Source organism: Dicentrarchus labrax, unplaced genomic scaffold (genome assembly GCF_905237075.1).
Source record: "Dicentrarchus labrax unplaced genomic scaffold, dlabrax2021, whole genome shotgun sequence".
NCBI classification, from domain to species: Eukaryota; Metazoa; Chordata; class Actinopteri; family Moronidae; genus Dicentrarchus; species Dicentrarchus labrax.
In genome coordinates this window covers 11576380-11598872 of record NW_026136712.1, presented here as the reverse complement: position 1 = coordinate 11598872, position 22493 = coordinate 11576380, and the positions used below count along the sequence as shown (strand labels likewise).

The window sequence follows — 22493 nt, the reverse complement described above, 5'->3', positions numbered from 1 at the left end:
TATTGTGCATTTTCTCATGTATCCTGAGTGGGAAAGAAGCTCTTTGTGTAATCAGACACAGCTACTTCTGTTTCATCTTAGTCACTATTTGTTCCTCCCTGTGCTCTTGGACAGACTGACAAACGCTATAGATGTCTGCAAATCCTGTCACTGGACAGACACTGTGATACCACTAATACTAATACAAGTACATGGAGATATTCAGAAGCCATCCCCGAGTCCACACATATCAAATGAAGAGTGGCAACAACTGATGTTACACACACTGAAACTTATGGGAAGTCTGTGGTGTTATGTATCTGTATTTACATAAACTCTTTCAAAATGACTTCACAACATTGCAATAGTCCAGGTCCAGATGCAATAAAAACATGAATAAGTCTTTGCAGATAAAGAAAAGATCTAATCTTAGGAGGCTGCAGGAGGGAGGACTCAATTGTTGGTCTCGTTCATTGATCTAAACTGAGATCAGAGTGATGAAACATTGGAGGGGACATTTGAGGACAGTAAACATTCATTTTTCAACCTTGGGTGTGTCTGCATCTAAAACAATACCAGAAATAAGCGATAAAGATGTTTAAATTCAAATGATTAACAGTGTCATAAGGTGCAGTGACATCCATAAGAAGGAAGGCTCTATCAAAATAAGACTCCATGCGGTGGCCTTAAAGAAAGACAGAGGAAATTCCATCACACAAAAAACTTTCTAGTGATGCAGACAGACTCTGATGTAGTTGCTCAGGGAGGGATTAATCTAAAATCCAGTGGTTTAGCAGATTTCTTTGAAAACCACAAACATTTATTTAAACCCAAGCTGTGTCCTCTCTGTGGGGACAAGTGCCAGCAGTACCGCTGAGTGAGAAAAACACATAATGGATAGTGATGAGAGCTACTGGTAGCTCACCACATCACAGAATAGTGAATTTCAGCACCAACCATCTGGCTGTCTGATGCTCTGAAATGGTTTTGATTTTGAACATTCATAAAGAAAATCTGTTTATTTCAGCCCATGTTATCGAGCTATTGTTGGTGAATATTAAAATTAAGAATGTGAGTTTTGCACGGTCATCTCATAACAATAAAACTGAAGGCACAATAAACAAGTCAGTGTATAAAAGGCTGCTGCTGTTAAAAAGACGAATGGAGACGTCACAATATGAAGTCCATCTTGGATCCTGCAGTCAAACTAAAAGCCTTGCTAGAAATATTATAGTGATATTTCACCACAGAGGGACAGAGCCATGAATGCATGCTGTGATGATGAGTAGTTTTCATTAAAGAGCCAATAATGAGCACATTACTGCCACCTAGCCAGAATTGTGATGAAGAGTTAGCAGCTAGCAGAGGATGCTGAAGTGTGGCAGTAGGGCTGCACAGTAATAAGGGGCCAGATATGAGCCTGAAGCTCACATCACATTTCAATTAAGCTTCATGCAGATAAAGGTACTCAATTATAACCCAGTACTAATTATAAGTAGATTTATGAGGAGAATTACATGTATTACCTAAATTACCTAAGTCACCCTTTGTTCAAAAGCTTAGAAGTGAGGAATTTTCAAAGAAAGTTCCAAAAGCTGCATTCTTGTATACAGGCTCAACTTCATGAATTAATTATTATTATTATTATTATTATTATTATTATTATTATTAGTAATTTAGGAGATTAACTTGATTTGGAAAAAACATATTTTATGAACATTGTAACAGTTTTTAAGATAGATACAATTGGCCGCAAGTTATCTTCTTCTGTAAGATATCTTAAGAGACTTCCTAGCTGAATAAAAAGTTAAATAAGACAAAAAATTTAGTGCATTTTATTCTGCTCAGCTTTCACATATATGCGGCAATTACCTTTCGCAACTGACCTCACATCATGCTAGCTAACTTAGATAACTTAAGATGTGACTGTATGTCGCTTTGATCTTTTAACCATCTTCAAAATTAGGTTGTCTTTTCAAAGACGAGCCTAGCTCCTAGGTACAGAAAAGGAGAAAGTTGACTGAAGTTTGCTCGACTGTTACTGGAGCACAGAGCAAAATGGGGCGGAGCTTAGGAAGGTTCAATTCCATTTGGCTGCTTCAGTTTCAGGGTCCTGGTATTGTCCATGCTGGGTCAAAGGTACAGTGTGTAGGATTTAGTGGCATCCAGCTGTATAGTTGCCAGGTGCAGCCCTTGCTTTACCATCCTCTTCCAAGCCCGAGGGACAAACTAAGGTGGCTGTGAAACACACGGAAAAACAGGAACAGCCCTATCTAGAGCCAGTGTTTCTTTTGTTCGTTCTGGGCTACTGTAGAAACATGCCGGTTCAACATGGCGGCCTCCATGGAAGGTGACCCACAGCATATGTAGATATAAAAGGATATAAAAGTCTCATTCTAAGAACAGAAACATAAGGATTCTCATTTTCAAGTGATTATACTCTAATGAAAACATAGTTATGAATATTATATTATATTTCTGGCAATAGATCTTCCAAAGTGTTACACACTGGACCTTTAAATAGAACAGAGCTATTGTTAATGATATTAGTAACATATGTGCTTTAGCTGCTACGATGAATCAAAATGTCGGCTGTGGAAGAGACCAGTCAACAGTTAAGTATACAACTGGACAGAGATTTTTATTTGTCATAGCAGCAAAAGCACAGAAAATATTAATTATGCCTCTTAGAAAAGCTCTAAAAATACCACGGTGTTAGGACTGAAGATGGAGTGCAGTCGTTGTTAAAGCTATTAGTTACACCGGTGCTTTTCCTGCTTTAACACATTGCCACAGCCCAGCTCAAAGACGTCAACAAAGTAGGGAGACAACGACAAAGACTGCTAAGATTATTATATTATAGTATTTATAAAAACATCACAATCACTCAAACAATACAACGTGTAGCAATCAGTAGATGCATAGATGCATGACAGTGGAGAACAAAACACACAAAACCCCATGCTGTTGCCACACCTGCAGTGGGAGAGGAGATCTCCCCAGAGAGAGAGAGACTGCAGATTGGAAGGTTTTTAGGGCAGAGCAGGGACCAGGTGTAGCTCATGCAACCATCAAGGACGAAACCCCTGCAGCACAAAACAGGGACACCTAGTGCCCAGGTGGAGGGGCTGTGACAATGTTGAGATGTATGCTGTGAAATACTAGAGTACATGACAACAAACGTTAATAAAAAATAATCAGCTCTCATAGAAAGTGGGTTTGATACATGGAAAAAGTCTCTGATGGTCGACTGGTGACTGTGTTTACTGTGTTTACCAGGCAGCTGTTACTGAATAAAGTGTTGAGTTTTAATTCAGACTCATTCTTGGATGTGGAGTTTCAGTAACAACTAATTCCTCTCTCCAAATAGAAAATCCACAACAATTCATCCAAGCATTAATTCACACTCATAATGATTTTCTCTCAGCCCTAGTTCTCTTTCCAAATTAAGTGGGCACTAATAGAACAGCATCGCCACAGGTCAGTGTATCTCATTATGCTGTTATTTGCTATGCAGACTGACAGGATGATCATGATGCATCCAAACGCTGCCAAGTTGACTCACAGCCACCGTGTTTATGTGACCCAGCTGGATAATCCCTGACCCACTTACTGCATCTGGAAGTGACCCTGTCTGATATGCTGATGCCCCGTCCGAGCTGTAGTCCACTGTATAGCAACTGTTAAATTAGCTGAGTGCAAAGAAAAATACCTTTCGCTGTCAGAATGTTAACATTGGCGAGTGGGAATTTGCTGTTGTCAGATGTTGTCAGCGCTGTTATATTTCTGCTTCTGTAGTTGTTTTTTCTCTGGAAGTTTCCTTACAAACACATTTTGTTTTAAGAATGGTGTCATATAGTTTATTTTTTATGTACAGTAGTTTATGTTTACTATTACAACACATCTCTTTATCCTTCATCAAGCCCATGACGTTACTTTTATTAGTGTTTCCATGTAACATAGTTAAACATATGTCCCAGCACACAGCATTGCATTTGTGATTGCTGTGATTTTAAAATGAAGACAGCATCAATGATTGTTTTCATAACTGACTAATTTGGTCTATAAATTTCACAATTTCCTAGAGGTCAAGGTGACATCTCCAAATATCTTGTTTTCTCTGACCAACAGTCAAAACACCAAGATATTCAGTTCTCTATAATGTAAGATGAGGAAATCAGAAAGCAAACTGAGCACATTAGAGAAGCTGGAACAAGGTGATGCTAGTAGCATGGTTCATAGCCATGTAGCACCATCATCAGATAAATGTCAATCTGTCCAAGGATACACAAATTAATGATCTGTTACATTTAGTTTAGCAGAGCCTTTCCAGTGAGCCAACATGCACAATAGAAACTTAATTAGTATCATTTGTAACACCTGTGTTTACCCTACTACTTAATGTCAAACTGGCTGCTGTGAAAAAGGCCAATAGTTGTAGCTTCTTGAAGGGTTTTAAAAAAAAAAAACTCAGAGAAAATAATGAGGGATACATTACTTTGTTGGAAGACATCAGAGGCTTTAGTTCTCATTACAGCCAATCATACAGTGCATTTCCTCGGCTCGGGCCTCTCCCTTCAGCATTATGCTCTTCCTGCTGTCTCTGCTTCATTGCCTGACATCAGCATGCACTTTCAATCCCAGCAGCTTTCACATTACGGACAACTACAGTAATACTTCCCAGTATTTATTTATTTATTTGTTTTCTCTCATCTGCTAAACCCAATCTCTCCGGATAGCTCTCGCTATTGACACTCATTCTCTCCCACAAAACCAGAATCTCTTTAATCTCCATTGCTGCTCTTTATCTCTTCAAAATGACAATGAAAACATGTTGCATGCATTGTGTCTTTATTATGAATGTGCTGCAGAAGTATAATATTCCAAGTGCCAGCTTATCGTTGTAATTTTCAACTTCTATCATCATACATTAATAAAAATCCACAACATGCCAATAACCACAAAGATTATAGAAGCCCGGTGGTAATACAATGACTGTCAGGAGGCTAGTCGACAGTTTCTGTGCCTACGTTAGATCATAACTACTAAATGCTAACTCATATCAACTAGAGAATTATCACAATATTGAGATTTATATCTGCAGAATACATCGACTGTTGATTACAATTAAATTTACAGATCAAGTATTAACAAAAAATGCCATATTAATCGTTACAGAAAATTGTCTGCAGGAGTGAATGATGAGAAATTGTGGTGTTTCTGTACATGATTCAAAATCCAGGCTATAGTAAATAAGGAGAGTTCGATCCGTCCATTCTTGATGAAACCCAATCGTTTCAGATCACAGTGAGAAATTACAGGTAGATAAAGATTAGAGGTTAGTTAAGGATACGCAGGAGATATAATAATAATAATAGATTTAAAAAATCCTATCCTTTATGATGCATTATCAGTTTTACAAATTAGCCATCAAAAGACAGCATCTATCTGTGTATGACAACAAATGGGGTATATATTAAGGTGTTCTTTGCTGTTTTATGGGACAAAAAGGCCACAATCTGTCTGGTTTGAAAGCACAGGCTCCAAGTGGATGCAGACTGAGGCTGCAGCCACAACTTTGACTGCAATCACAAGCTATTTAATTTGTTAACCAAATAGTGACGCCCATAAGCATACAATACTACCACCATCTATCAACTGCGGCCCAGCACTTCAAGAGAATCGCATTACGAAATCTTTTTTTCTGTTTCAAAAGGATGTTTTATAAATATTATCAAAAGATAGGTTATAGGTGACGTAGCATTATGAGCTTCACTGTACAATGAATGTTTTGACTATCTTGCTACAGTGGGGGTTTTTTGTGAACATGTACCCTTTTTCCCGGCTCACAGTGGTCAGTGGTGTCGAGCGGATATACAGTAAAGGTGCAGCAGAGTATAAACACTTTTGATGTTCCTCTCTACAACAGCAATTCTGTGATCAGAGTTGGGTCTTTACAAAGCAAGAAACTTTCCCTCTAAATTCTTTTTTTGGCACATATTTTTCCTTGCAGTGATGACTGTAACATCTGTGTGAGACTTTCCATAATCCCTTCCATTTTAGCACCCATAGCTAGTCCTTGGTAAGCCTCTTTTTCATCCTCTTTTGCCACCCGTACACTCACTCTCAAACACAAGATGTATGGAAGGAAGTCACGAGGACCACACAGAGGAGAGTCTGACACGAAGAGGACATACAGTGATTGAAAGTGTTTCTTCTCCGTGAGGGAATTGGGTGAATTTTCGGCTCTGTGATTCCAGAGCAACACAAATCCCAGAGCCTCTCCATGTATCTGAGGGGGATTTAACGGCAAGCTGAAACTCTGATGCTGTCCTGTCGTCTGTGCAGTGAAGGATGGACTTGGCGGACATTTTGTTGGGACTTGCAGTGTGGCGCATAATTTGAGAGGCAATCCTGCCCGTTTCATGTTCTTTTACCACCTCCACTGGCCTCCCATTCTCTAGTCCACCTTGTGTGAGTCAGTTCTGCGGGCGATGATGGGATTCTCAAAGAGTTTGTGTCTTGTCTCAAGAATCGTTCTGAATGTGTTGACCAGAATACGAAGGGACTGATTAGACTGTCTACTCCCTTCTCCACCCTCCCACCCCCCGAGACTCAGAGCAGCATAATTTGCATATTTTATTTTCTTCCATTAGCAAAAGGGATTTATATAGATTACAGAAATATAAGTAAGCACTGTATATCGGGTGCATATTTGTCACACATCCAGGTAATGACTAGGCGGTAAAGACGGTGATGCAGGTGAGGGCCAGACGGTCAGTTGCCTTATCCAGTTTCATCCTGGGATGAAACTCAGGTTTTCACATTTACTAAAAAAAGAAAAGGAAGCGTATTAGTTGAAGAGCTATATATTGCTGCAACTTAATATGGATGTATAAACTTTCACAGACCACAGAGGACAGTTATATAATGAGAAAAACAAGGATTGTTGAGTCCCAGAGCCCTTACACTCAACTTCAATTACTCCTCCAGTCATTAAGTTAATTAGGACATCTCTTGGCTTAATGAGACCCAACAGGCTGCGACTGTGCGCATTCACAAACAAAATACAGATAAGCATCTGCTTGAACTGACGTGAAAAGGCAAATAATCATTTAACTGACTGAACCTTGCGCTTATATTTAAATATGCAGTACTGCAAAAAACAAATTCTAGTCCCTTCCTTTATACAAGTCACTAATAAGTAATAATCACTGATCTGTTATCAGAATCCCTTTATTTGCCAAGTTCAATAAATGTACAATTATTTGTCTTGTGAGCATGTCAACATCTCACACACTGACATACATTATATATAAGTATACATATGGTACAGGGGCAACAAGACATTTTATACAAACAAACAGGGCAAAGTGTACAACAGACAGCAGACTACACATATCACTCTACAGATAAACACACAGCAATCTGAGGCATGCAGTCGGTTACAGCTGGAGGCTGGAGGCCACCCGTGCAAATGGAAAAACATGTCATAAAATGTAGATTTGGCGGATGCAAATGTGATTAATATGTTCTGATCTCTGTGTAGCATTGACGTAGTTCCTAAGGCTAAAGTGCTGCAGTGTGTAAAGACTTGTGCAGGCCTTGTAACTAGTGCAATATTATGCAAACATGGATGCTAATAATATTAGTGATTACAGTCAGATTATACTAACAGGGATAAATATTATATTGTGATGGAATACACAGTGACAGTTAGCAGGTTTAGCAGGTGGGTCCAGGAGGATCAGGATTTAAGAAAAACAAAAAGAGGAGTTCAGGGGACAACTACACAGGGGGTATAAAGGGTGAGGTTAAGGTTTAAAGGTCAGATTTGGGACACTCACTGGCCAGGTTGACAATGCAGGCGATGATAATGATCGTCCCTCCTACTAGTGACACCATGGAGAGCATCTTGGCCACACGTCCCAGACGCACGGCACCATCCAGGTTTCCCTGCTCGAGACTGTTCTTAGACTGAAGGAGGAGATTGAAGCAACGGTTAGTTTGGGTTACATATTAAAAAAAGACTGTAAACAAAGTCGCTTTATAGAACTGCTGCTAGGAAATATGTTCTTACCATGATGGAGTAGACAAATCCCACGATGTTGATTGGCCAGACGGGGCAGAAGCAGGCCAGCACGGACAGGAGGAGGTAGTCTTTAACTTTGGTCCGGTCCAAGGGCGGGTTGGTGGCGATGCTGGAGTGGCGAGAAAGCGACGGCCTGGGCGAGAAGGCGGTGTAGCCGATGGAGCTCGCCCTGCTCCCTTTCCTGGTCTTGCCGTGATGGGGGTAAGAGATGGAGTGCTGTCTTCTGGGAGGAGAGGAGATGACCGGGGAGGTGCTCTCGGAGGTTGTGGAGTGGATCCCGTTACCTACACATAAGGGACAAAAAGGACAGGGCAAATGTTTGAAACACTGGAAGAGGTAAGTGTGTGCGTGCTCTCCCAGGAGCGCTTTGGTGCGCTGGAATCTGGCTTGCCCTGAGTGAGCTGACTCAGCAGCTGTATGACCCCCCCCTCCCTCCCTCCCTCTCCACCCACCCTGCTGCTGCTTTAATATGAGGTCAAACACAGTCACTTACTGTTCTTCAGCTTCTCGTTGATGACTATGACTAGCTCTCCTTTAGATTTGCTGCGGGGGGGCCTTGTGCTGGCCGGGCTGCTGCTGCTGCTGTGGATGAGTTGTTCACCTCTGACGGGTAGGCATGGCTCGGAGACGGGGGCTTGGTCCGACAGAGAGCCCTCCTGGTCCAGCAATGATGGTTGTTCCTCCCCTGGCCAAATGGCGGGACATGGCATCATGTTCACAGCCATGCTGACAGCAGAATGAAGCCTCTGTTTGTGGTCCGGTCCTGTGTGTGCTGCCTGTAGTTACACCTGGGGGCCAGAAAATGGTTTTAACCATCTTGGTAAACAGAAGCTGCTCCCTCCCATCTGCTTAGGGACTGTAGATAAATTATTGGGGCGTGTTTAAAAGGAAGAGGATTGTGTATTTATTTTGTTTGCTGAGGTGAGGGCATGCTAAGATTATTGGGACTGCAGGGGAGAAAGTTAGATTTTATTATTTTATTTAATTCTAACGAAACTTTAAAAAAAGATCAAATTGCATTCCTTGCATTTTGCACTATGAGGACAACAATCGTGTCTTGATCAGAGGTTAATTTACCTCTTCACGATCAATGTCAGCTTCAGCATTATTAGTGATTTAACTTTATATTTCTAGATTAAGTTATATCTGACTGGCCTACAGTAGCTCCTACCTTCACTTTATTCTGCATTTTAATAGAAAGCAGTTAAATAGGCTACATCTAAATGTTAAAAAATAAAGAACAGATTCAATATTTCGTAAATACAGCATTTTATTGTTTTGTTTTCTGTTTGTTATTGTTAGCAATTGCTAATTCTATTCCTTTTTGGGTGCTATGTTAAAATGTTTAATCCATTAAATGGGAATTCCACTGATTTTACAAATCAAAGTCTGTTTACAGGTCTTGGAGACCACTTCTCTGACTCCAGAGGGAGATGCAAGAAATCAAAATTAGCCACTACTAGTATAACACACTAAAACAAACAGACTAAACTGTGGCAGCAGCAGGAGATTTGTTTTCATTAATGGTAATGTAGGTGCCAGGTGGTTTCAAACTGTCCATTGTGGGTCAGACAGTGGAGTATTATTAAGGTTTAGATAAGAAAACACCATCTGAAATGATTTGTTTATTGATGGTAAAATGCTTCTACCAATTCAGTAGCCAATTAGAGATTTTGGGTGGAGGGTGTTGCATTTTTTGAGTCAAGGGGAGGTCCAATTCTGGGCTTCTCACTCAAGTAACTTTAACACAGCCCCTAAATACAGTCTGCTTTTAGCTGATTTAGAGTTTCACTCTAAATATCCTGATAAACCTTTGAATAATCCACTCTGCCTTCAGATACCATTTAAAATCCCTTTTTTAAATATATATATATTCAAACCCTCCTTATGTCACCATGAATTGTAAATAAAGACTCAAGGTAAACAGATCAAAACAAACGCATGTCACGCTGTAAATGTTAAGGCCTCAAAAGCTCATTAAAATAGCCCTCTGGTTAAATCAGGTAATATCGGGTATCAGGAAAATTTTTTTAAAAAAGCAGGTCACAATGACACGAGGAGTACAAAGGCATGGCAGATGGAGGCAGGTTCCTTTGAAACGATAGTAGCGGCCATGGTCTCAGTGCAGGTGAGTACATACCATTATTTCATCATGTGTACACAGGCGCTAAATGGCATACGGTGGCCGGTTGTTGGGCACGGAACAAAAGGTAAAAAAGGACAGAGCTGAAAAAGGATGGGGACAAAGGAAAAATACTCGGATAGACGAGTGGAGGAGGAGGAGATGGAGGAAGAAGGGGGGGTGCTTATTAATTAGCCTGCTGCTGCTGATTTGAATTCAGTGGATGTGGGCTGCTACATTGCAATAAGCAGGGGAAAAAAAACCATGCAGCTTGTATTAAATGCTTGCATCTAAAGCAAAAGTATAGCTGAATACAAATAACTGACGGCCTGATTTAGCGTTTTACACCAACACACATAGGGAAGGAGGGAAAACATGGCTATGAAGATAAAATCAAACTGACCTTTTTTAATCCTGTCTCAACACAGCCGGAGAGTGCCTGGCTCTGGCATCGTGGTAACGTTATTCTCAGGTGCAGAATATATGAGCATCAGAAGCGAGCAAACATCTCTACAGCCCACAGTGTGTTGGCAGACGTGCGCTGTTTTCCTCTAAAAAAAGAAAATCCGAGAATATCCTACACGAAGAGCTGCTGAGACGGTGTTGTTGTAGCGCCTTGTTCCAGCGCAGTGTGCTGGGATGGATGGATGGGGAGTCTCCTGGATGGCAGGGTGGATCAGAGAGGAGGGGTATATGTGTGTGTGTGTGTGTGTGTGTGTGTGTGTGTGTGTGTGAGAAATGAAAAGTGAAATCAAGCAGACTACGTGATGTAGGAGAAGGGAGGGAGGGAAGGCTTGATTATAGCTTCGTCCTCTCCTCACCCACTACAAAAAAAACCCAAAACAAAAACCAGTTTGACACTGAATATTTCTCCAGTGGTGCTGCACAACAGCAGTCTGTGATGAAGGGTGTCCTCCTGTCTCTGCCTCAGAGGACAAGAGTTCACATAATGAGCTAAATTAGGTTTTTCAAACCGGAAACAGGATGACTACCCCCCCAGAAAGGGTGATTGATCTAAGAGACGGTTCAGGGACATATGTGAAAGCCAGCATCAGATGTATTTAGGATCATGAAATAAACACAAACACTCAACGACATGTGAGCATTTTATTAAAAGCAACAGTGCGCCATCAGCTGGAACACAGTAGTAACTACAAAAATATCATAAAATCAAGCAAAAAACAAAAAAAGACAAACGCTTTAAGATAGAAATTATATACATTAGACATGAGCATGGATGAAAAAAAAACAAAAAAAAAAAAACAATAAAATCATTTCCCCATGGCACTAAGGATGTTTGCCTGAAAAAGAAAAAAAAAAAGAAACATTAACAGCAATATAACAGATTATCAGATATAATATAGTAATAGTACTTTTAATCAAGAAAATGCATTTATTATACAACACAAGGTTGTACGACAAAATTAATGTTTTCAGTCCTTTCATGCTACACAGAACAGTTAATGTATTACTGTTAGAATTAATTTATTCCTAATGTATAACAAAATGAATATATCAAATTAATAATGTGAACTAGAGTTTGCAACCACACTAGCAGCTTTGTGAGATTGTACTGACACACAGTGGAGCTTTAAGCTGAATGCTAACATGCTGATGATACGCAGCTGCAATGTTTACTATCTGTGGAGGAGATGTATGTCTGGACCAAATTTCACAGCAAACTATCCAACAGGAAAGCAAAAGTGGTGGAACAACTGAGTGACCAACAAGGCCAGTTATAGAGCTGAGTCACCAACATGGCTACAAAACCCCCCCCAAATATTTCACTTTAGACTCTGCTTACCTTCATGAAGGAGGAAAATCTCTTTTCTGACATACCCTCAACTTTTCCCAGATCTTCCAACTGCAAAACAAACCATACATAAATTCACCACAAGTAAACAAAAATCTACACCTGTCAAACACCGAAGTCAGAAAAACACTTCAGACAAGGTGTTGCGGTACTTGATAGAACAAGTTCTACGCCCGACGCTTGCCCTACCAACCTTTGTGAAGTGACCGTGGAGCTCTCTCCAGCCCAGGATGAGCTTTGCCTTCTTGTCGCCGATCTGCTGCAGACCCTTCAGGTCTTTGAGGGAGCCGGTATTGAGAACCTGCAGGATTTTCTGTCTGGACTGCTCCAGCACCGACGTATCCAGCTGGAACTCCCAGCCATTCTCCATTAGGTTCTCTTTACCATCTGGAGGCTGAGAGAGAGGACAGATAAAGACATTATAAAAGACTGCATACACAATTGGCATTTTACACAATTACACAAAAACGTACAGTGCATGAAAATCCATTTTTAACTGTCAACATTAATTTGTCTATATTGGTCTGGAAAGGAGGTTAATTTTGACCTAATATATTTGAGATCTTGCAGCGTCTGTCGAGTCAAAAAAACAAATTGAAGCTAATGCACTACGTCAGCTTGTTTCTGATGCTTGCAATTCTGCAGATGTGTCAAGCTAAGCACAGCACAGTCAAAGCTTGGATGCTGACCTCAACCTGGTCTGAAAGCTTCCTCCCTTTCTTCTTGACGCAGACTGACTGTTTCTTGACCACTGCAAGCTGCTGAAGAGGCTGGAGCTGCGACACTGATGGGGAGGAAACCACATATACAAAATTAATGTTCAATGCTCCACAACCAAACAGTCTATTAAAAATGAAAATATACTCAGGAAAGAAAATCAGGCCATTTTGCATTGAAACAATATAAATTTTGTATTGTGTGTGGTATAGTGCAGTTTTTTTCAAATGCATGAGACCGGTAACACTCTCCGAGCTGCTGAGGGGTGTAAAAATAATTCCTCCTCATCGTCATTTGATACATTCTCTGGCTGCTGAATTGTAGACTGAGCTCTTGTATCACATTGCAGCTCATCAATAGCTCCAGTGGTTCAACATGACAAAAATTAGTGACCGACATTAACAATAGAGGATAACACGATACAAAAGAAACGTTTCAAGGTCTTTTTTTTTTTTTTTTTTTTTTAATACAGCACCATTCAAGGGTGATTTAAAGTCAGTTGATATGTCTACAGTAAATATTCTGGTTCTTTGCATCATTTACTATTAGAAGATGTAAATAAGAAAGCAAAATCTATATAAATTAATTTAGTTTCAGTCCCATCTTTAGTTTCTAACTGACCTTGTAGGGGTTGGACCACAGCCTGCTGCTTATTTGGTTTGGTGGCAGTTGACGGTTTTCTGTGCAGAGGAGCCGTATTGTTTTTGAAAGCAGGCTCCTGTTTGGCACTGGACTTTTCTCCAGTCAAGAGACTGAATTGCATGGCCTTGCTCTCAAATTCCTTCTGCTTCTCTTTGAGCTCCTGCGCAAACAAGAAGAGCAGCAAGGTTGGCTATCAAATATCCATGAAGAAGAGTTGATCGATCGGTATAAAAGATCCGACAGGATCAGCATCTAGTAAATCTCGTACAGACAGAAGGTTGGCCAGGTGGAGATTTGAATGATCACAACCTATATTGCATGCAGGGTTACACTTCCGTGGTGGATAAACTTAAGTTCTAAATTAGGTGTGTTTTATCACCTGGATCTCCTTGCGAGACTGGGCCACATCTTTCAGCATCCCAAGTCTATCTTTGTCCTGGCAATTCATCATCAGCTTCTCCAGAGCTATTAGTCTGTCCATTACCGACGGCTCTGACAGACTGAAAGAGACAAACAAATCAACAATTGGGGGGGGCAGTATGGTCAGGGGCTTTGAACTACACTCAGAAGTCATTAGGTTATCACAAGTTGCCAAAATTCATAGCCCGGACAAATCATCTAAATAACAGATGGCAAGAAAGCAATGCTTGTGTCTCTCCCAAAGAGCTCCCAGTAGACACAGCAACTGTAGCCAATGGGAGCACTGCAGACAGAGTTGCTTTCAGTACAAGCTATACGATCTTGGCCCACACTGCTTTGAGGCTTTGGTTTAAGTTGTATGGATTCAATTTGATGTGGTAGCTTTGGGCAGATGCACTGGCATTATCTTCACAGTCAAGGATCTAAGTTCCTGTATGATTGGCCAGAGGTGGTCTTTTACCTGTTAAAATGTGCAGAGGGTGAAGAACCATCTTGTTCAGTTTTCCTCTCATCTTTCTGCCTCTTCTTCTGTGGCTCAGTGCCAGACCCCCGTGCCTCATGGTCTTCTCTGGCCCGCTTCACTGGAGATGAAGGCAGAAGGGAAATTAACAGTTTAGTATTCAGTGCACTGAAGCAACACTGTTTGTGGGGTTCTCCAGAGTATAAAGCAATTCAGATGAAGATGGCACAGCATCAGTCAAGGCTGCATTGCAGTGCCAGAACAGCATCAGGGATGTATTTAAGACAAAGCTATAGAAAAGAAAAAGTAAACATACCATAATAGTTAACTTTTACATTTTAACAAGACATCCATCGTGTCCAGAGACACTTGGCTGGTTACTCTTAGTCATAATCCTCTGGGATGTGACTTGGGTGCCCCCTATTGGCCTCAGATCTAATCTTGTCAGAGCTTCCTCTTCGCTGCCTGTTCAGTTTCTTTCTATACTTACAAGTCTTCAGAATGAAAAAGAATGGAACATTTACTTCTTACTTAGCTTAACTTACCTGGCAGTATGGGCACGGCCACAGTTTCACGAGTGAAAGGTTTGTTCACAATGAGCTTGGATTTGGCAGCAAAGTTGAGTGCGCTGAAGGTGTCAAAATAGTATTTGTACTCTGGCGCAATATTGGTAATCATGACGGAGTGCGCCGAGCCACCCAGAGAGTCCTGTAGCAGCCGTGTCAGTTTACTGTCTCTGTACGGCACGCGGACAGCAGTGCCAGAGTTAAGAGAGTCCACCACTTTGCTGAGAGTGAACAGAGACAGGTTGATGGCACCGCTCTCCTTCAGACGGATGCCCTGGTTGCCCGTGCGGCGGTTGTCCTCAGACCCAGCCAAGTCGACCAAGTACAGCTTTCCTGTCTGTTGTCTGTGGGGAAGGGCCCGCTGCGTCCGCACAACCTATATCATTGAAAAGATAAAGATTTAAGAGAACAGGCAATGACAGAGGTCAGACAGGATGGGAAGGGAAAGAGATACATTTATGATAAATGTGATACATTCTGTATACAACACAGGAAGCAAGAATGCAGAAAAGGGACAAATTTAGTAAAAAAAAAAAAAAAAGGACAGCAGACAGTTTGTTTCTCTCCCAGAATTGTCCCAGAAAGCACAGATGTTGCTAATGGGTGTGTTGCAGGAGAGAAGTGATTTCAGCACCAGCTACCAAATCCTGGCCTACTGCTCAGAGGCCACGACCTGTTTAAGATGCTATTTGACTGTCTGGACAGCCACACACAGATAAGATCAATAAAAATAAATAAAAATACAGAGGAACTCTCAAAGAATTATAAGTGAACATCCCCCGAGGCGATAAGATTATGTATTAAACCTTGAGGAGGAGGACTGCGTGGCTGCGGCTGGAGCGCTGATTTAGTTTGGTAGAAGCTGTCGTACGATTGAGGCTGGCGGGCACAAAGTGTTTGTCAAAGTCTGAGAAGGAGGAGATGCTTGTGTGTGTGAGGCCAGGAATCAGGATGTTCTTGTCCTTGTCCTCCCTGATCGGCAAATCATGGGAGTTTGGCGATAGAAGATCGAGCACCTGAGAGAAAGAAGGAAAGCATTGATTGCAAAATGTCAATCATACCAACCAAGCATGCCTTAAAAACAGCAAAGAAACTATTACAACCAGACAATTAGACAACTAACAATCAAGAAGCACAGATGTGGTTAGAGACAGCTTTTGATTTTTCAAGGTTTTTTTTAGAGCAGAGTGATATGGTCTCAGGTATGCAGGTATATGAGCAGTCAAGTTGAGGAACTCTGTGTACATAAGTGTTTTTGATGGACTGTTAGTGTTTTGACAACTGAAAAGGGGACGGTTGGGATGGAGACCTGTTTTGCCTATGTCATTTACATGACCTATGTTTGGTTTCCATTAGAAAATAAAAAGGGGCTTTATGAGTGTTTATTTGGAATATTCAAATAAGTTATTTCCTCCCAAAATCAATACAAAAAAATCCAGGTGCTAGTCAGATGTATTTTCCATTTGAAACATTCAGCCAACCAATTTCTTAACAACTAATTCTCTAATTTTAAGCTGATATTATGTTGCACAGAGAACTGTTAACACTGACATATGACAGTCATTTCTCTATTAGTAACATAAATGTCAGAAGTAGATGTTAACAGAATGGGCTCAACTACTGTCAACAACCTTATTTTACTTATGCACATTTAATATTTAATTCATACCTTCTCATTGTAAATTTCCAAATAAGACATGCCAATGCTGTAGTCCCACCCCTCATCCTCAGCTTTGACCAAATTGAAGACCTCGCGAACAGCTCGGGGGATCACGCCTGGCTCCTCTGAACCACCCAACATGGTGTGCGTCTTACCTATGAGAGAGGGCGTAGTGAGTTTGCAGGTAGAAAATGCATGATGGAAACATGAGGACGAGAGAGAAATGAAAATTCAGATGAAGCAGCAAACAAGACATACATTTATGATACAACACAGGTAGGTGTACACAGTAAGAATACAGAAAAAGGACAAATTTAGTAAAAAAAATAAAAATTAAAAAAAAAAGGAGGACAGCAGACACCATTTGTTTCTCTCCCAGAATAGTCCCAGAAAGCAAAGAGGTTGCTAATGGGAGTGTTGCAGGATAGAATTGATTTCAGCACCAGCTACCAAATCCTGGCCTACTGCTCAGAGACCACGACCTGTTTAAGATGCTATTTGACTGTCCACTTGACACCCATACGCAGACCAGTTCAGTGACAAAAACAGAGCAACTCTCCAAGAGAATTAGAAAATTCATGTAGGAAATGAAGCAATTTATATACAAAAAAAAGGAGTGAACTTTAAGAGCAAATTGACTCAACAAAAAAATACAATAAAGAGGTCACGAAGAGTGCTGAACAGGAGACATGTTTAGTGAATATCGGGAGACAGAATCACCATCTTCGTGCAATCAAGTACAAGTCAACAAATGCAATATTGCCACAACATACCGGCTCCTGTGGGTCCATAGGCAAAGACACTGGCATTCTGTCCGTTCAATATGTGTGGTAAAATGGGCTTCACTGATGAGAGGAAAACCTCTTGCTGTGTCGTTTGCTCACCATGAAAAGCATCAAAGCTGAAACAACATCAATAGCACTCTTAGAATTTAGAGTTGGACAACAATTAAAAAAAAAAAAAAAGGTATAAAACAATATAATAATTAAACAGTTGAGTCATGCTGAAGACACTGACTGGTATTTGACTGATTCTGTGGCATTTCTCCAGTTCACTATTTCCACGTTTTGTGAGTCCAGGCCTCTGACACACGGTCCCTCGTCTTTCTCATCTTGTTTGCCCATACAGGGTCGCAGACGAACCGCTACCCGAACCCTGCTCGTCTTCTTGTGGTTTCCTCCATCTGGTAGCGCCACACGTTGAGCCATCTTCGGGCTCTTAAAAACAAAAAGGCCTACCACAATAACACAAGCTAAATTAGCCAAGCATAGTTTACGTACACAGTTTTTCTACCCTGTCAAAAAAAAAAAAAAAAAAGGCATATTAACAAACAGACTTAGATTTAAATTAATTGCATATCCCGCTTAAAGCCCTGTACATGTAGACAAATGTTTACTTTCTAACTCTGGCTTTAGATTAGCTAACTTATATTACGTGGCTCTCGCTTCTCAAACTAACGTTAGCCTAGCAAAGATCCGTTCCTCCGTTACCGAGCGCATTACTAATGTCTCCTTAGTGCTTACCGATATTACCTGGGGACTCCTTGGACGAACACCTTTGTTATACTCTACGTTTCACTTTTAGCAACATTGCAAACACCGTCTTTTTAACAATGGCGACCGAGCCACCCAAACAGCCAACGTTAACCGAACACTTTTCAAATGAGGAGCGCTGCAACCGGAAACGGCTTCAACCAATCAGAAACTCTGGCGCCCATTTGACGTGCGCCGTCCTTATTTATAAGATTTAATCTCGCATCGAATACAGAAGTCAAAGCTATGCTATTTACACACATTTGTACATCTTTTTAAAATAAGTCATTAACGTCTAATAGTGAAGTAAAATGTGTTCATTAACATTTCACCCGATATGCGTTCATCCCCGACTGCGATTGCGCACTACGCCGGAAGTCGTGCCAAAAGTAGATCTCCAGCGCACACACCTTAACTGCTGTCGGGAGTTGGTGCCGTCGACGGACTATCCACGTTGTGTGTGATCGGTGGGAATGCGCAGTCTCGCAGAACCGAGCAGATCGTCACACAGTTCCTCTAGTCCAAAATGGCGCTATGTTTACGTCTCTACATAATCGTTTATTATCCCTAGCAAGTCTCATGGAGCGCTTTGGTGATTTTATTCACTGGGGAAGATAATTTGACCTAGCGTTTGGCTACAGCACAAGTGATTTACGATAATCGGGACATTCGGTAATGACAATTTAAGGTATGTTATCTCATTTTATTCTGCTCTGTAGACATAGCTACGCTTAGGCCTGACGATAGCTAGCTAACTTACTTAATTCAAATAAGAACAACATTACGTTTTATTTATGACTTTGTAGACTGCTTATCATTCAGCAGAGTTACCAGCTATCGTTAGGCTACCCGTTAAACGTTATAATGCTATTCTTCTCTCAAAGACTTCTTACTTCACATACTAGTTACTTTCAGTTTCACTAAAATGTATTTTTCTCCCCCCACAATGCTTCTGTCTTGCAGATCTGTGGCTCTAAAGTTCACCAGCAGCAGTAGGAAGGATGCAGGCTGAGGCCACAGACTCTTCACTGAGAGAGGGCATAGAGGCTCTGGATGTGAAGGACACAGAAAAACCTGCAGCAGTCCAAGAGGAAGAGGGCAACAAAGAGCAACAGGACACGGAGATGACTGCTGCCACAGAGGAGAATGCAACTACCAAGGATGAAAAAGGTAACTCCATTCAGAAACATATATGGACAGAAAGGTAATGTAGCATCCAAGCTAAATTAGGAGGCAAGAAGTTTTACCATTAAGGAAAAAGTCTTTATTCATAGTTGGAAAAGTGCTCTTACTGATTAATATATCATGTGACAAAAACCATTATGAGTAATGTAAGGCATAATACAAAGTGGTTCACAGTGAATGGTAGCTAATCTATGATTGCATAAGTAAAAATTTGCAGGTGTAGGTATAAAATGTGTGTTCAAGTCCAGAAGTGTAAAGAGCAGAAAATGTAAGAAAACAAGGTACAACTGATGCATTAATATAATGCATAAATAAATGTATAACATTATAGAGATGATATGTAAGTAAAGAGATATCAGTTCAACAGAATCAGAAATACTTTATTGATTCCCGGGGGGAGATTTGTTTGTATGTATGTATCAGTTAAAGAGTTTCTTAATGAAAAAATAACATTGTAGTAAACACAAGGAAATAGAGACACAAATAAAACACCAAAGCTTTTTGATGTAAAGCTGTATTTGATGCAGCCCTCCTTAGTATTAAAATGTTCCTTCACCAATAGCTTCTTGAGATTTACCCAGTACTGAGTAGTTTATACAGCGTCACAGTATAATTTATCTGTAGTACTGTAGAGAAAAGTAATCTATAATCTAATAGTCAAGTGCTATAGTTCTGTAAAAAGCATAATAAAATAAGTGTATCTTTCTACCACTCCACAGCTTTTATTAAACTGACTTTCTTCACATTTTTGCCGCCTCCTCAGATGGAGACTCAGATGCAGTGGAAGCAGAGGCGCACAAAGATGAACCTCAGGTAGACACAGGGGTGGATGGTGAAGAGGGAAAGCAGGCTGCAGTAGTGGACGGTGAATGGGAGCTTGCATACAGCGACGAGGAAATGGAGGACCCCAAAAACTGGATGCCCCCTCCTGCTGAAATCAAAAGACTCTATGAGCTCCTCGCTAAAGGAGAGATGCTGGAATTGGACTTTGTGCCCCTCCCTAGAAGGCCTCCTACACCTGAACGTACCCCCTCACCTGAAAGAGATGACGAGGATGAGGCGGCGAAAGAAAGGGAGAGGGAGGAGAGAGAGCGCAAGTCAGTGTTACTATTTCTCATCATTTCATGTTTACAGATTTTGGTTTGTGGTCCTGTATGTGAGAAGTTACTTTGTTTTTTTCCAGACCTCCAACTCCAACTGAGTTTGACTTTGATGAAGAGCAACTGCAAGCCACTCCGAAAAACTCCTTCATCAACAGACGCAGAACACCAGGTGTGACCGGCAATAGCCACTGAGATTAGAGTCTAAAACTGCATGAGCTAAATTAATGGTGCTTCTGAAAGCACAGTAAAAGTGATGGTTTTGTTGGTTTTCCTTCACTCCCAGGATCTTCAGCCCGCTCGTCTGTGAAAAGGGAAGCTCGGCTGGACAAAGTACTGTCAGACATGAAGCGCCATCGCAAAATTGAGGAGCACATCATGCGTACGGGTCGAGATCTCTTCAAGAATGACAAGAAGCTGGAGGAGGCTCTTTCTCCAAACAGCCAGAAGGAGCGGGAGAAAGAGAGGGAACGAGACAGTAACCCCAACACCATCTTCTCCCCGAGACAGAGGAGATACTGAAGTATTATGTGATGAGGACTTGCCCAGAGGCAAACAAGGCCAAGAGCTTTCAGAGGCTTTCTCAAAACTTGAATTTTCTAATGTAACGAGTTTTGTATGTTTTCTATGTGTGTTTTGTATATTGGCAATAAACATTTTAACCCTGGAGAATGTTAAGTGATCTGTTGTAATCGGGGTACAGTACTGGTGGGTGATGGGGATAAAAATCCTCTGTAAAGGCATGATTGTGATATCGGTATACAGTATATTGTGGTATACTAAAGTTTGTGAAATTTCATGGATAAAATAACAAGATTGGTATGTATTTTTGGCTAATGCAGCAAATCAAATACCTGGCATATCACCACACACGTCTCACATTTGTGCAAAAGTTGTATATAGAAACCCTAGTAATGCTCATGAATGTACATCGCACACAAAAGCCTACTACCAGTGGTAGAATGCAAATAAGTAAATTTAATTTGTACTTACAGGGAACAATATGTAATATTCTTTCTATATTAAAAAATAAAATTACAATGAGATGTCATCAGACATTACGGAAACATGTTAAATTGAAATACTGTCTTCTCTGACAATATTGTTACAACCTGTATCTTCTCATTTTAAATTTACAGTTGTGCAGAATTTGTTTATGTTTTGTCCTATGTGATTTCACTGACAATGTATATATATATAATAAGGTTTGGACACACTGGGTTGCCAGGTATGGCTAATTTTCACGTGTACACAGCGAGCTGCAGCCATGGTAGCAATCAGAGGATCGGCAGAGATAATGCTAGAGTCTGTCCGACATAAATAGCCTCTGTATGTGTCTAAAGAGCTCCATGACCAGAGACGTGGTAAAACACGGGTAAATGTTGGGAGATACATTTGAAACATGGAGACAGCTTCCTGCCAGAAAGGATTTCAAGAGCGATGTCGAGTTGGCTCATTTCCTCCTCAACAGGTAAGCACATTGGAATATACCAAGCGAGGACAGCTAGGGGGATGTTACAGTTTGGTCCATGAACTCCACCTGATGGTGTCCACTTTCACTTATATTTCATGCAGAGGGCGGAGCAGTTTGACCGCCATTAGACACAGAGGAGCGGACGTGATTAAAATATTCGAAAGAAACACTAGTTTGACTGTAAATTTACTCAATTGGCAAATGCAATTTATTATATACAGTTTTTTGTCTAATTATTCTCCAGAGCTACAATTCCAGATCGATGAGCAGTAAGAGCCTCAAACCTGTAATAATAGTATTTAATAGTTATTAATATTTGTTTATATTCTATTCTATACATCATTGTCTGCATTGCTTTTCTAGTAAGGTCATTTCACTGCCTTGAGTTATATTGCAACATATTATGGTGAGAATTACTTGAATCTTGATACTAGTAATGACAGCTATACTTTAATGTATTATTATTACTGATCTCAGTGCTGTTGGTATCATTAGTTTAGTCATATACTATGTACAACGGTTAGTTCTAAGACATTTTTCACTACTGTAACTTGTGCTTGTCACAACCATTATCAACAACTCAGTTTCATTACAATACCATCTTGTTAATCCCTTTTGTGTGTATGGACCTCTGCCTGTATTGCTCTGTAAATAGGACATTTAAACATGATTAATAAAAAATCCCAATGCTCACCTTTACTTGTGTTCATTATAATTACTATTATTAGCAT

The 22493-nt window shown here is 40.6% G+C and overlaps 3 protein-coding genes across 4 annotated transcripts; 1 reads left to right on the top strand and 2 right to left on the bottom strand.

The window, feature by feature from the left end:
* Positions 1 to 4653: 4653 nt before the first annotated feature.
* prrt2 (proline-rich transmembrane protein 2) lies at positions 4654 to 11115 on the bottom strand. Its single transcript, XM_051416694.1, has 5 exons — positions 10597 to 11115; positions 8565 to 8859; positions 8060 to 8355; positions 7827 to 7956; positions 4654 to 6809 (listed from the first exon to the last, which is right to left on the bottom strand). The coding sequence occupies exons 2-5, from the start codon at positions 8794 to 8796 to the stop codon at positions 6793 to 6795; spliced, it is 675 nt and encodes a 224-aa protein (XP_051272654.1). The 5' UTR covers positions 8797 to 8859; positions 10597 to 11115; the 3' UTR covers positions 4654 to 6792.
* Positions 11116 to 11286: 171 nt separating this feature from the next.
* On the bottom strand, positions 11287 to 18301 carry kif22 (kinesin family member 22). 2 transcript variants are annotated; one of them, XM_051416656.1, is made up of 13 exons: positions 18004 to 18301; positions 17489 to 17705; positions 17245 to 17372; positions 16481 to 16626; positions 15618 to 15827; positions 14791 to 15187; positions 14246 to 14366; positions 13745 to 13865; positions 13345 to 13525; positions 12696 to 12790; positions 12200 to 12400; positions 11998 to 12057; positions 11287 to 11494 (listed from the first exon to the last, which is right to left on the bottom strand). In XM_051416656.1, exons 2-13 carry the CDS (start codon positions 17677 to 17679, stop codon positions 11465 to 11467), a joined length of 1881 nt encoding a protein of 626 aa, XP_051272616.1. In that variant the 5' UTR covers positions 17680 to 17705; positions 18004 to 18301; the 3' UTR covers positions 11287 to 11464. The 2 variants fall into 2 exon arrangements, with proteins under 2 accessions (XP_051272616.1, XP_051272615.1); XM_051416655.1 differs by having other exon boundaries at positions 17995 to 18300.
* Positions 18302 to 18398: 97 nt separating this feature from the next.
* pagr1 (PAXIP1 associated glutamate-rich protein 1) lies at positions 18399 to 20960 on the top strand. Its single transcript, XM_051416687.1, has 5 exons — positions 18399 to 18691; positions 18967 to 19173; positions 19952 to 20285; positions 20372 to 20460; positions 20575 to 20960. Exons 2-5 carry the CDS (start codon positions 19005 to 19007, stop codon positions 20808 to 20810), a joined length of 828 nt encoding a protein of 275 aa, XP_051272647.1. The 5' UTR covers positions 18399 to 18691; positions 18967 to 19004; the 3' UTR covers positions 20811 to 20960.
* The last annotated feature ends 1533 nt before the right edge of the window (positions 20961 to 22493 follow it).

What these genes read in the sequence shown, in the direction of transcription:
- prrt2 (XM_051416694.1), bottom strand. Translation starts at nt 8,796, where the DNA reads ATGGCTGTGAACATGATGCCATGTCCCGCCATTTGGCCAGGGGAGGAA. An exon ending in CAACGAGAAGCTGAAGAACA is followed by an intron (nt 8,356 to 8,564) that starts GTAAGTGACTGT and finishes CCTTATGTGTAG; the next exon opens with GTAACGGGATCCACTCCACA. An exon ending in GATTTGTCTACTCCATCATG is followed by an intron (nt 7,957 to 8,059) that starts GTAAGAACATAT and finishes CTCCTCCTTCAG; the next exon opens with TCTAAGAACAGTCTCGAGCA.
- kif22 (XM_051416656.1), bottom strand. Translation starts at nt 17,679, where the DNA reads ATGGCTCAACGTGTGGCGCTACCAGATGGAGGAAACCACAAGAAGACG. An exon ending in AGCTTTCAGACCAGGTTGAG is followed by an intron (nt 12,401 to 12,695) that starts GTCAGCATCCAA and finishes CCTCTCTCTCAG; the next exon opens with CCTCCAGATGGTAAAGAGAA. An exon ending in TCCACGGTCACTTCACAAAG is followed by an intron (nt 12,058 to 12,199) that starts GTTGGTAGGGCA and finishes TTTGTTTTGCAG; the next exon opens with TTGGAAGATCTGGGAAAAGT.
- pagr1 (XM_051416687.1), top strand. Translation starts at nt 19,005, where the DNA reads ATGCAGGCTGAGGCCACAGACTCTTCACTGAGAGAGGGCATAGAGGCT. An exon ending in AACTACCAAGGATGAAAAAG is followed by an intron (nt 19,174 to 19,951) that starts GTAACTCCATTC and finishes CCGCCTCCTCAG; the next exon opens with ATGGAGACTCAGATGCAGTG. An exon ending in AGGGAGGAGAGAGAGCGCAA is followed by an intron (nt 20,286 to 20,371) that starts GTCAGTGTTACT and finishes GTTTTTTTCCAG; the next exon opens with ACCTCCAACTCCAACTGAGT.